Source organism: Oncorhynchus keta, unplaced genomic scaffold (assembly GCF_023373465.1).
Source record: "Oncorhynchus keta strain PuntledgeMale-10-30-2019 unplaced genomic scaffold, Oket_V2 Un_contig_15302_pilon_pilon, whole genome shotgun sequence".
In the NCBI taxonomy this organism is placed as follows: Eukaryota; Metazoa; Chordata; class Actinopteri; order Salmoniformes; family Salmonidae; genus Oncorhynchus; species Oncorhynchus keta.
In genome coordinates, this window is record NW_026279239.1 from 32,501 (window position 1) to 45,160 (window position 12,660).

At 45.7% G+C, this 12,660-nt stretch overlaps 1 protein-coding gene across 1 annotated transcript in view; it reads left to right on the forward strand.

The window, feature by feature from the left end:
- The window catches only part of LOC127918948 (ankyrin-2-like), a gene marked incomplete at its 5' end in the record, with an annotated part of 42,694 nt that extends 30,498 nt beyond the window's left edge, over nucleotides 1–12,196 (forward strand). The window contains 11 exon segments of the mRNA XM_052502246.1: nucleotides 5,415–5,639; nucleotides 5,769–5,867; nucleotides 7,689–7,843; nucleotides 8,145–8,356; nucleotides 8,611–8,746; nucleotides 9,327–9,370; nucleotides 9,372–9,424; nucleotides 9,678–9,909; nucleotides 10,476–10,601; nucleotides 11,765–11,902; nucleotides 12,191–12,196. Of these exon segments, the coding sequence (XP_052358206.1) occupies nucleotides 5,415–5,639; nucleotides 5,769–5,867; nucleotides 7,689–7,843; nucleotides 8,145–8,356; nucleotides 8,611–8,746; nucleotides 9,327–9,370; nucleotides 9,372–9,424; nucleotides 9,678–9,909; nucleotides 10,476–10,601; nucleotides 11,765–11,902; nucleotides 12,191–12,196 (1,426 nt within the window).
- Between the last annotated feature and the right edge of the window lie 464 nt (nucleotides 12,197–12,660).

Here is a 12,660-nt window from a genome sequence, read left to right on the forward strand (position 1 = left end):
GTTCTATCTCTCTGTGTCTCCCTCTATCTCTGTGTTGTGGTTCTATCTCTCTGTGGTTCTATCTCTCTGTGTCTCCCTCTATCTCTGTTGTGGTTCTATCTCTGTGTGTCTCCCTCTATCTCTCTGTGTGGTTCTATCTCTGTCTTTCTTTCTGGTCGCTTTCTCTGTGTTTCTGTGTCGCTGTGTCTCTGTGTCTCTGTCTCTCTCTCTCTCTCTCTCTCTCTCTCTCTCTCTCTCTCTCTCTCTCTCTCTCTCTCTCTCTCTCTCTCTCTCTCTCTCTCTCTCCCTCTCTCTCTGTTTCTCTCTCTCCCTCTCTCCCCCTTTCCCTCTAACTCTCTATTGTCCTCTCACTCTAATTTTCTCTCTCTCCGTATTTCTCTCTCTGATAGTGTGTGTTTTGTCTGCTGGATAGCCAATCCTCCCCGTGCCTAGACCATGACATTAGCAGGAATTTCTCTCTCTGTTTCATTTTCTCCCCTCTCTCCCTCTCCTGTCTATCTCTCTCTCTGCCTCTCTCTCCTCTCTGTCTGGTATCTCTCTCTCCAGAACTTCTCTCTCAATGGAATCTCTCTCTCTCTCTCTCTCTCTCTCTCTCTCTCTCTCTCTCTCTCTCTCTCTCTCTCTCTCTCTCTCTCTCTGTCTCTCTCTCTGTCTCTGTCTCTCTGAATCTCTCTCCTCCCTCTCTCTCTCTCTCTCTCTCTCTCTCTCTGTCTCTGTCTGTCTCTCCCTCTCTGTCTCTCCCTCTCTCTGTCTCTCTCTTTCCTCCTCCTCCTGTTCCTCACCTTCACCTCTCCATGCATGCTGTCCCCTTCTTCTCCCAGGGGTACATCCTAAACTATCTCATCTTTCAGTTATATGCATGTAATAAGACTATAGATGCAATAGTAATGCTATAGAAATCCAAGGTAAGTTGGATATGCTGTAGGTACTAACACATCATTACTTGAAGTTCATCCATGTTAAAGAAAGCAGATTCCTGGAGCGATGCGATAGCTTCTGATGCCTCTCTTCCGCCTGTCTGGCAACTCAGAACTTACTAGCAATGGAATGGAAGTGAATAGAATGGAAGTGGAATGGAAGTGAATAGAATGGAATAGAATGGAATGGAATGGAAGTGAATGGAATGGAAGTGAATGGAATGGAATGGAAGTGAATAGAATGGAATGGAATGGAATGGAAGTGAATAGAATGGAATGGAAGTGAATAGAATGGAAGTGAATGGAATGGAAGTGAATAGAATGGAATGGAAGTGAATAGAATGGAAGTGAATGGAATGGAAGTGAATGGAATGGAAGTGAATAGAATGGAATGGAAGTGAATAGAATGGAATGGAATGGAAGTGAATGGAATGGAATGGAAGTGAATAGAATGGAATGGAAGTGAATAGAATGGAAGTGAATAGAATGGAATGGAAGTGAATGGAATGGAATGGAAGTGAATGGAATGGAAGTGAATAGAATGGAAGTGAATAGAATGGAATGGAAGTGAATAGAATGGAATGGAAGTGAATAGAATGGAATGGAATGGAATGGAATGTGAATGGAATGAAGTGAATGGAAATGAATAGAATGGAATGGAAATGAATAGAATGGAAGTGAATGGAAATGAATGGAATGGAATGGAAGTGAATAGAATGGAAGTGAATAGAATGGAATGGAATGAATGGAATAGAATGGAATGGAATGGAAGTGAATAGAATGGAAGTGAATAGAATGGAATGGAAATGAATAGAATGGAATGGAATGGAATGGAAGTGAATGGAATGGAAGAATGGAATGGAATGGAATGGAATGGAATGGAAGTGAATAGAATGGAATGGAAGTGAATAGAATGGAATGGAAGTGAATAGAATGGAAGTGAATAGAATGGAATGGAAGTGAATGGAATGGAAGTGAATGGAATGGAATGGAATGGAAGTGAATAGAATGGAATGGAAGTGAATGGAATGGAATGGAAGTGAATAGAATGGAATGGAAGTGAATAGAATGGAATGGAAGTGAATAGAATGGAAGTGAATAGAATGGAATGGAAGTGAATAGAATGGAAGTGAATAGAATGGAATGGAAGTGAATGGAATGGAATGGAATGGAAGTGAATGGAATGGAATGGAATGGAATGGAAGTGAATAGAATGGAATGGAAGTGAATGGAATGGAATGGAAGTGAATAGAATGGAATGGAAGTGAATAGAATGGAATGGAATGAATAGAATGGAATGGAAGTGAATAGAATGGAATGGAAGTGAATAGAATGGAATGGAATGAATGGAATGGAATGGAATGGAATGGAAGTGAATAGAATGGAATGGAAGTGAATAGAATGGAATGGAATGGAATGGAATGGAATGGAATGGAAGTGAATGGAATGGAATGGAATGGAATGGAATGGAAGTGAATGGAATGGAATGGAATGGAAGTGAATGGAATGGAATGGAATGGAATGGAAGTGAATGGAATGGATTGGAATGGAATGGAATGGAATGGAAGAATGGAATGGAATGGAATGGAAGTGAATGGAATGGAATGGAAGTGAATGGAATGGAATGGAATGGAATGGAAGTGAATGGAATGGAATGGAATGGAAGTGAATGGAATGGAATGGAATGGAATGGAAGTGAATAGAATGGAATGGATTGGAATGGAATGGAATGGAATGGAATGGAATGGAATGGAATGGAAGTGAATGGAATGGAATGAGTGAATGGAATGGAATGGAAGTGAATAGAATGGAATGGAATGGAATGGAATGGAATGGAAGTGAATAGAATGGAATGGAATGGAATGGAATGGAATGAATGGAATGGAATGGAAGTGAATGGAATGGAATGGAATGGAATGGAATGGAATGGAATGGAATGGAATGGAAGTGAATGGAATGGAATGGAAGTGAATAGAATGGAATGGAATGGAATGGAATGGAATGGAAGTGAATGGAATGGAATGGAATATGGAATGGAATGGAATGGAATGGAATGGAATGGAAGTGAATAGAATGGAATGGAATGGAATGGAATGGAATGGAATGGAATGGAATGGAATGGAATGGAATTGAATGGAATGGAATGGAAGTGAATGGAATGGAATGGAAGTGAATAGAATGGAATGGAATGGAATGGAATGGAATGGAAGTGAATAGAATGGAATGGATTGGAATGGAATGAATAGAATGGAAGTGAATGGAATGTGAATGGAATGGAATGGAAGTGAAAGAATGGAATGAAGTGAATGGAATGGAATGTGAATGGAATGGAATGGAAGTGAATAGAATGGAATGGAATTGGAATGGAATGGAATAGAATGGAATGGAATGGAATGGAATGGAATGGAATGGAATGGAAGTGAATAGAATGGAATGGAAGTGAATAGAATGGAATGGAATGGAATGGAATGGAAGTGAATGGAATGAAGGAATGGAATGGAATGGAAGTGAATAGAATGGAATGGAAGTGAATGGAATGGAATGGAATGGAATGGAATGGAAGTGAATAGAATGGAATGGAATGGAATGGAATGGAATGGAAGTGAATAGAATGGAATGGAATGGAATGGAAGTGAATAGAATGGAATGGATTGGAATGGAATGGAATGGAATGGAATGGAAGTGAATGGAATGGAAGTGAATGGAATGGAATGGAAGTGAATGGAATGGAATGGAATGGAATGGAATGGAAGTGAATAGAATGGAATGGAATGGAATGAATGGAATGGAATGAATGGAATGGAATGGAATGGAATGGAATGGAATGGAATGGAATGGAAGTGAATGGAATGGAATGGAATGTGAATGGAATGGAATGGAATGGAATGGAATGGAATGGAATGGAAGTGAATAGAATGGAATGGAATTGAATGGAATGGAATGGAATGGAATAGAATGGAATGGAATGGAATGGAATGGAATGGAATGTGAATGGAATGGAATGGAATGGGAATGGAATGGAATAGAATGGAATGGAAGTGGAATGGAATGGAATGGAATGGAATGGAATGGAATGGAATGGAAGTGAATAGAATGGATAATGGAATGGAAGTGAATGGAATGGAATGGAATGGAATGGAAGTGAATAGAATGGAATGGAATGGAATGGAATGAATGGAATGGAATGGAATGGAAGTGAATGGAATGGAATGGAATGGAATGGAATAGAATGGAATGGGAAGAATGGAATGGAATGGAAGAATGGAATGGAAGTGAATAGAATGGAATGGAATGGTGAATAGAATGGAATGGAATGGAATGAAATGAATGAATAGAATGGAATGGAATGGAATGGAATGGAATGGAATGGAAGTGAATGGAATGGAATGGAATGGAATGGAATGAATGGAATGGAATGGAATGGAAGTGAATAGAATGGAATGGAATGGAATGGAAGTGAATGGAATGGAATGGAATGGAATGGAAGTGAATGGAATGGAATGGAATGGAATGGAATGGAATGGAAGTGAATAGAATGGAATGGAATGGAATGGAAGTGAATAGAATGGAATGGAATGGAAGGGAATAGAATGGAATGGAATGGAATGGAATGGAAGTGAATAGAATGGAATGGAAGTGAATAGAATGGAATGGAATGGAAGTGAATGGAATGGAATGGAATGGAAGTGAATAGAATGGAATGGAATGGAATAGAATGGAATGGAAGTGAATGGAATGGAATGGAAGTGAATAGAATGGAATGGAATGGAATGGAATGGAATGGAAGTGAATAGAATGGAATGGAAGTGAATAGAATGTTTAAAAAACCTTGATATTTAAACTATTTCCGGTCTTCACCTCCACGTTATTCATGAGCTGATGTACTACCTGTATAATCATTCACTCGATTTTGCCAAATATCGGAGATGTTCTGTCATTCGTTGAAAGGAGGTTATGCAGCAACTTTGGTCGTTTGACTTTTTGTTTGACTGCGGATACCGAGTCGGTGCTTCCTGAGCGCGCTCAGAGATAACCTAGGAGGTGTACTGCTGAAATGCGCTGAATTCATTGAGGAACATGATAGAGCTCGGATTTTATAACCAGCCTGTTTCTCACTTCGCAACAATGTCACTAACCACTGTTTCCATCCACAGTTTTTATGCGAGTAAAATCATACCGCATAAAAAAAACATTTTTAAATCACAACATCTGCGATGAAAAGTTTTGGTATCGTTATATATATATAAATGCCGACAGCTCATTTGTTCGTTCCTCACGGTGAGATATTTTAATGTCTGTAAAATTATGCAAGAAATGGTGGTGGAAACACACCCTTTCACAGATCAACCATTTAACCCCTTCTCCCCCGTTTCCCCTCCTCCCTCTCCCTCCACACCTCTCCCTCTTCTCTCCCCTTCCATATGTCATCTCCTCTCCCTTTCCCACCCACCCCTCCCTCCCCTTCCCCCTCTCCCTCCTCTCCTCCTCTCCCCTCAGCTTCCTAGTCAGTTTCATGGTGGACGCCAGGGGTGGGGCCATGCGTGGTTGCCGTCACAACGGGCTGCGCATCATCGTGCCGCCCAGGAAGTGTTCCGCTCCGACGCGGGTGACCTGTCGCCTGGTGAAGAGGCACCGCCTGGCGTCCATGCCCCCCATGGTGGAGGGAGAGGGGCTGGCAGGACGTATCATCGAGGTCGGCCCCACCGGGGCACAGTTCCTCGGGTAAGACGGAGAGAGGGAGGGGGGGATTGTGGACGAGAGAGAGAGAGAGTGTGTAATGTGTGTACGTCCTGCGTGTGTGTGTGTCTGTGTTGACGTTCTCTTCTCCCCCCGTGCTGCGTAATGGATCAGTAAGCTCCACCTCCCCACGGCCCCGCCCCCTCTCAACGAGGGAGAGAGTCTTGTCAGCAGGATACTACAGCTGGGGCCTCCTGGCACCAAGTTCCTGGGGTAACTAAAACACTACAGCTGGGGCCTCCTGGCACCAAGTTCCTGGGGTAACTAAAACACTACAGCTGGGGCCTCCTGGCACCAAGTTCCTGGGGTAACTAAAACACTACAGCTGGGGCCTCCTGGCACCAAGTTCCTGGGGTAACTAAAACACTACAGCTGGGGCCTCCTGGCACCAAGTTCCTGGGGTAACTAAAACACTACAGCTGGGGCCTCTAGGCACCAAGTTCCTGGGGTAACTAAAACACTACAGCTGGGGCCTCCTGGCACCAAGTTCCTGGGGTAACTAAAACACTACAGCTGGGGCTTCTTGGCACCAAGTTCCTGGGGTAACTAAAACACTACAGCTGGGGCCTCTAGGCACCAAGTTCCTGGGGTAACTAAAACACTACAGCTGGGGCCTCTAGGCACCAAGTTCCTGGGGTAACTCACTCACTACAGCTGGGCCTCTAGGCACCAAGTTCCTGGGGTAACTCACTCACTACAGCTGGGCCTCTAGGCATCAAGTTCCTGGGGTAACTAAAACACTACAGCTGGGGCCTCTAGGCACCAAGTTCCTGGGGTAACTCACTCACTACAGCTGGGCCTCTAGGCACCAAGTTCCTGGGGTAACTAAAACACTACAGCTGGGGCCTCTAGGCATCAAGTTCCTGGGGTAACTCACACACTACAGCTGGGGCCTCCTAGCACCAAGTTCCTGGGGTAACTAAAACACTACAGCTGGGGCCTCCTGGCACCAAGTTCCTGGGGTAAATCACACACTACAGCTGGGGCCTCTAGGCACCAAGTTCCTGGGGTAACTAAAACACTACAGCTGGGGCCTCTAGGCACCAAGTTCCTGGGGTAACTAAAACACTACAGCTGGGGCCTCTAGGCACCAAGTTCCTGGGGTAACTAAAACACTACAGCTGGGGGGCCTCCTGGCACCAAGTTCCTGGGGTAACTAAAACACTACAGCTGGTGCTTCCTGGCACCAAGTTCCTGGGGTAACTAAAACACTACAGCTGGTGCTTCCTGGCACCAAGTTCCTGGGGTAACTAAAACACTACAGCTGGGGCCTCTAGGCATCAAGTTCCTGGGGTAACTAAAACACTACAGCTGGGGCCTCTAGGCACCAAGTTCCTGGGGTAACTAAAACACTACAGCTGGGGCCTCTAGGCACCAAGTTCCTGGGGTAACTAAAACACTACAGCTAGGGCCTCTAGGCACCAAGTTCCTGGGGTAACTAAAACACTACAGCTGGGGCCTCTAGGCACCAAGTTCCTGGGGTAACTACACTACAGCTGGGGCCTCCAGGCACGGAGACCACTGAGAGAGAGAGGGGACACAATATATACCCCGGCCCCTGGTCTCATCATATATACCCACCGAGCCAGACCATATATACCCTGGTCTCATCATATATACCCTGGTCTCACCATATATACCCTGGTCTCACCATATATACCCTGGTCTCACCATATACACCCTGGTCTCATCATATTTACCCTGGTCTCATATCTTCTCCCCAGCCTTCTCCACATTTGAGTTACAGTGTCGTTGAGTTCCAGTTTTATCCCATTATTTTTCCTCCCCATATTGTAATGTTGTGATTTTTCTATGTTCGGGAATAGTATGTCACCTGACCCTCTTCCTCCTCTTCCTCCCCCTCCTCCTCCTCATCATCAAAATATCATATCCTTCTGTTTGCTTGAATCTCCTCCAGGAATTTCTCCAGGATTTATTTGTCCCTCATCTTGTGATGTTTTGTGTTCTTCCATGGAATGCGTCCTCCTGTCATCACGACCTTTACCCTCTAACCCCTGACCTCTGACCCTCCAGGCCTGTGATTGTGGAGATCCCTCACTTCGCGGCCCTGCGGGGCACGGAGCGGGAGCTGGTGATTCTGAGGAGTGAGATGGGGGAGAGCTGGAGGGAACATCACTGTGAACACACTGAGGAGGAACTCAACCAAATACTGAACGGCATGGACGAGGGTGAGGGGAGACGGGGGAGGGATGGGGGACGAGTGGGAAGGTGTGGGACGGGGGAGAGCTGGATGGGAGGGAGGACAGGGAGTGGACGGGGGGATGAGATGGGTGAGAAAGGGGTGAGGGAGGAGGCATGAGGGACGCAACAGGACCGGGTGCCATGTTAATACCAAGCCACCAATCGTTCTACCTTATTCTTTCACCAAAGATTAGGAAACATTTAGGTCTGTCTGACTGCTCAATCTGATTGGTCCTTGTGTATCATCTGACCCTGTTTCCCCGGTCCTCCCATTGGTTCGTCCTCCAGAGCTGGACTCTCCTGAGGAGCTGGAGAAGAAGAGGATCTGCCGTATCGTCACCAGGGACTTCCCACAATACTTTGCGGTGGTGTCGCGCATCAAGCAGGACAGCCAGCTGATTGGTCCTGAGGGAGCGGTGCTGAGCAGTACTCTGGTACCTCAGGTCCAGGCTGTGTTCCCAGTGGGGGCTCTCACTAAGAAGATCAGGGTTGGACTACAGGTAGGGAGGAGGGGGGGTCTGTGTTGAGCAGTACTCTGGTACCTCAGGTCCAGGCTGTGTTCCCAGAGGGGGCTCTCACTAAGAAGATCAGGGTTGGACTACAGGTAGGGGTCTGTGGGGGGTCTGTGTGTGCTCTCACTAAGAAGATTTCTCAAGTTGGTCCTCAGGCCCAGGCTGTTGAGGGGTAACGACAAACTGAACACTTTCAAGTTCGTCTGTTTCTACTTCCTAACTCTTGTCCACTGTCCTCCTAGGCCCAGAAGATCAGGGTTGGACCTACAGGAAGAGGGTCTGTCTGGGAAACAAAGGTCCAGGCTGTTTCCCAGAGGGGGCCCCAAGAAGATCAGGTTGGAGCCCAGGCTGGTTCCCAGAGGGGGAGGCTGACTACAGGTAGGGGAGGAGGGGGGTCTGTGTGAGCAGTACTCTGGTACCTCAGGTCCAGGCTGTGTTCCCAGAGGGGGGCTCACTAAGAGGATCTTACAGGTAGGGGGTGGGGGGTCCAAGTTGGTCTTCGGCCCAACAAAATTGATTTGGCCAAACTGAACACCATGTTTCTACTTCCTAATCCCTGTCCCCTAGGCCCAGCCAATCACGGGACAGTGCAAGAGGATTCTGAGGTAACAAAGCGCCCTTTTAGCCCCATCGTCACCTTGCAGCATCACGGGTGCACAAGGAAATGACTGTTGATTGTTGAAAAGCTGATTGTTTGATTGGCTGTTTGAGGGGTTGTTTGATTGGCTGTTTGATTGGTTGCATCACTGGTGTGTGATTGACTGTTTGATTGGTTGTTTGATTGGCTGTTTGATTGGTTGTTTGATTGGCTGTTTGGTTGATTAACTAACTGACTGAATGATTGATTTTGAGTCGTCATGTTTACCTTCTTGATATTCATCAAAGCCTGGTTTCAGTCAACCCACATAAATATGTTGAATATGTTTACCGGAGAGTTCCATCCTGGTGTGTGTTCTAGGTGGGACCACTCCTGCCCAATGGGAGGACATCACTGGCTCCACCCCCCCTCACCTTCATCAACCAATGTGTGTCCTTCACCACCAACGTGTCAGCGAGGTAATGTGTGAAACTGGTGTGTTTTCATCTGTCTGTTGTTTTAGACATTCTAGTGAAAACATCATCCTCTTTCTGATTCATTAACTGATGGAATTATTGATTCTTCATTGGATATGATTGATAGGTTGATTGATTATCTAGCCTCTTGTAGGTTCTGGCTGATAGACTGACTGACAGATTGGTTGATCTATTGACTGATTAATGAATCTATCAATTGATGAATTATTGATCATCCCCCTCCGGTGCGCTGTAGGTTCTGGCTGATAGACTGTCGTCAGACCCAGGAGGCTGTGAGTTTCTCTACCCAGCTGTACAGAGAGATCATCTGTGTCCCCTACATGGCCAAGTTCGTCATCTTCGCCAAGACGCTGGACCCCATCGAGGCCCGCCTCCGTTGCTTCTGCATGACGGACGACAAGATGGACAAGACGCTGGAACAGCAAGAGAACTTCACAGAGGTGGCCCGTAGAGGTAGAGACGGAGAGGTGAGAGGAGGGGAAGGAGGAGAGGAGAATGGACAAGAGGGGGAGAGGAGGAGAGGAGAGAGGGGGGAGAGGGAGAGGAGAATGGAGAGGGAGGAGAGGAGGAGAGGGAGAGGGGGGGGGAAGGAGGAGATGGACAAGACGCTGGAACAGCAAGAGAACTTCACAGAGGGTGGCCCGGAGTAGAGACGTAGAGGTGAGAGGAGGGGAAGGAGGAGAGGAGAATGGGGAGGGGGGGGAGAGGAGGAGGGGGAGGGGGAGAGGGAGGAAGGAGGGGGAGAATGGGGGGAGAGGGGGAGCAAGGAGGAGAGGGGGAGAGGGGGAATGGGGAGGGGGAGGAGGGAGGTAGAGGTGAGTGGTGGGGGAAGGAGGAGAGGAGAGAGGAGGAGAGGGGAACGTCTGAAAAAGCAAGAGAAATTCACAGAGGGGTCCGGAGTAGAGAGATGTAGAGGTGAAGTGAGGGGGGGGTGGTATTGGTATCTGACCCTGTCTGTCTGTCTGTCTGTCTGTCTGTCTGTCTGTCTGTCTGTCTGTCTGTCTGTCTGTCTGTCTGTCTGTCCCTACAATAGGTATTGGAAGGGAAGCCTATCTTTGCAGACTGTTTTGGGAACCTGGTTCCTCTGACCAAGAGTGGACAGCATCACGTCTTCAGCTTCTACGCGTTCAAAGAGAACCGTCTCGCACTCTTCATCAAGGTAACACTCCATTACTGGACTTATTCTACGCTGGGAGAGTGTGACGTAGTTGTCCACTTTGTTTTAGTTCTGAATGGACTTCTTCTACGCTGGGAGAGTGTGACGTTTTAGTTGTCCACTATGTTTTAGATCTGAATGGACTTCTTCTGACGTAGTTGTCCACTTTGTTTTAGATCTGAATGGGATTCTTCTACCTGCTGGGAGAGTGTGACGTAGTTGTCCACTTTGTTTTAGTTCTGAATGGACTTCTTCTACGCTGGGAGAGTGTGACGTAGTTGTCCACTTTGTTTTAGTTCTGAATGGACTTCTTCTACACTGGGAGAGTGTGACGTAGTTGTCCACTATGTTTTAGATCTGAATGGACTTCTTCTACGCTGGGAGAGTGTGACGTAGTTGTCCACTATGTTTTAGATCTGAATGGACTTCTTCTACGCTGGGAGAGTGTGACTTAGTTGTCCACTTTGTTTTAGATCTGAATGGACTTCTTCTACGCTGGGAGAGTGTGACGTAGTTGTCCACTTTGTTTTAGATCTGAATGGACTTATTCTACGCTGGGAGAGTGTGACGTAGTTGTCCACTATGTTTTAGATCTGAATGGACTTCTTCTACGCTGGGAGAGTGTGACGTAGTTGTCCACTATGTTTTAGATCTGAATGGACTTCTTCTTTGTTTTAGATCGCTGGGAGAGTGTGACGTAGTTGTCCACTTTGTTTTAGATCTGAATGGACTTCTTCTACGCTGGGAGAGTGTGACGTAGTTGTCCACTATGTTTTAGATCTGAATGGACTTCTTCTACGCTGGGAGAGTGTGACGTAGTTGTCCACTTTGTTTTAGATCTGAATGGACTTCTTCTACGCTGGGAGAGTGTGACGTAGTTGTCCACTAGGTTTTAGATCTGAATGGACTTCTACACTGGGAAACAGTGACACGGATATATAGTTTACAATACATCAGAGACACTGGTATATAATTTAATATCTATTTTAATACAGTTAGAATGCATCATAGAAACTGGTATATAATTTAGTATGTATTTTAATGAGTTTGATTATACAGTATAATATACCAGAATGTTTTTTCACATTCCTTGCTAATATTCCCACGCTCACCTGATTCCATGAGTCTCCAGTGATTGGTTGATTGGTTGATTGGTTGATTGACAGATTCGTGACTGCGCCCAGGAGCCTTGTGGCAGACTGTCCTTCACTGTCCCAAAACAGATCAAGGAGCCCCGCACCTACCGTAGTCTTACCCACAAGGCAATCTGCAACCTGAACATCACGCTGCCCACCTACTGCAAGGTAAGACACCTGGACACACCTGGACTGAACACACCTGGACTGAACACACCTGGACTGAACACAATGTGTATTTACATTAAATAATGATAATGCTGAACACACCTGGAATGAAATGAAATAACTGCAGATCTGAAGATATGGCTCACCTACTGAATAATGCTGTCCCAAAACTGAATAATCTGATCTCTCAATATGAATAATGCTGTCCCAAAACAGATCTGACTCAGTGTGAATAATGCTGTCCCAAAACAGATCTGACTCAGTGTGAATAATGCTGTCCCAAAACAGATTTGACTCAATATGAATAATGCTGTCCCAAAACAGATCTGACTCAATGTGAATAATGCTGTCCCAAAACAGATCTGTCTCAATATGAATAATGCTGTCCCAAAACAGATCTGACTCAGTGTGAATAATGCTGTCCCAAAGCAGATATGACTCAATGTGAATAATGCTGTCCCAAAACAGATCTGTCTCAATATGAACAATGCTGTCCCAAAACAGAGACTCAGTGTGAATAATGCTCAGATCTGTCTCAATATGAATAATGCTGTCCCAAAACAGATCTGACTCAGTGTGAATAATGCTGTCCCAAAACAAATCTGACTCAGTGTGAATAATGCTGTCCCAAAACAGATCTGACTCAATGTGAATAATGCTGTCCCAAAACAGATCTGACTCAGTGTGAATAATGCTGTCCCAAAACAGACTCTGAATAATCTGTCAAAACATCTGTCTCAATATGAATAATGCTGTCC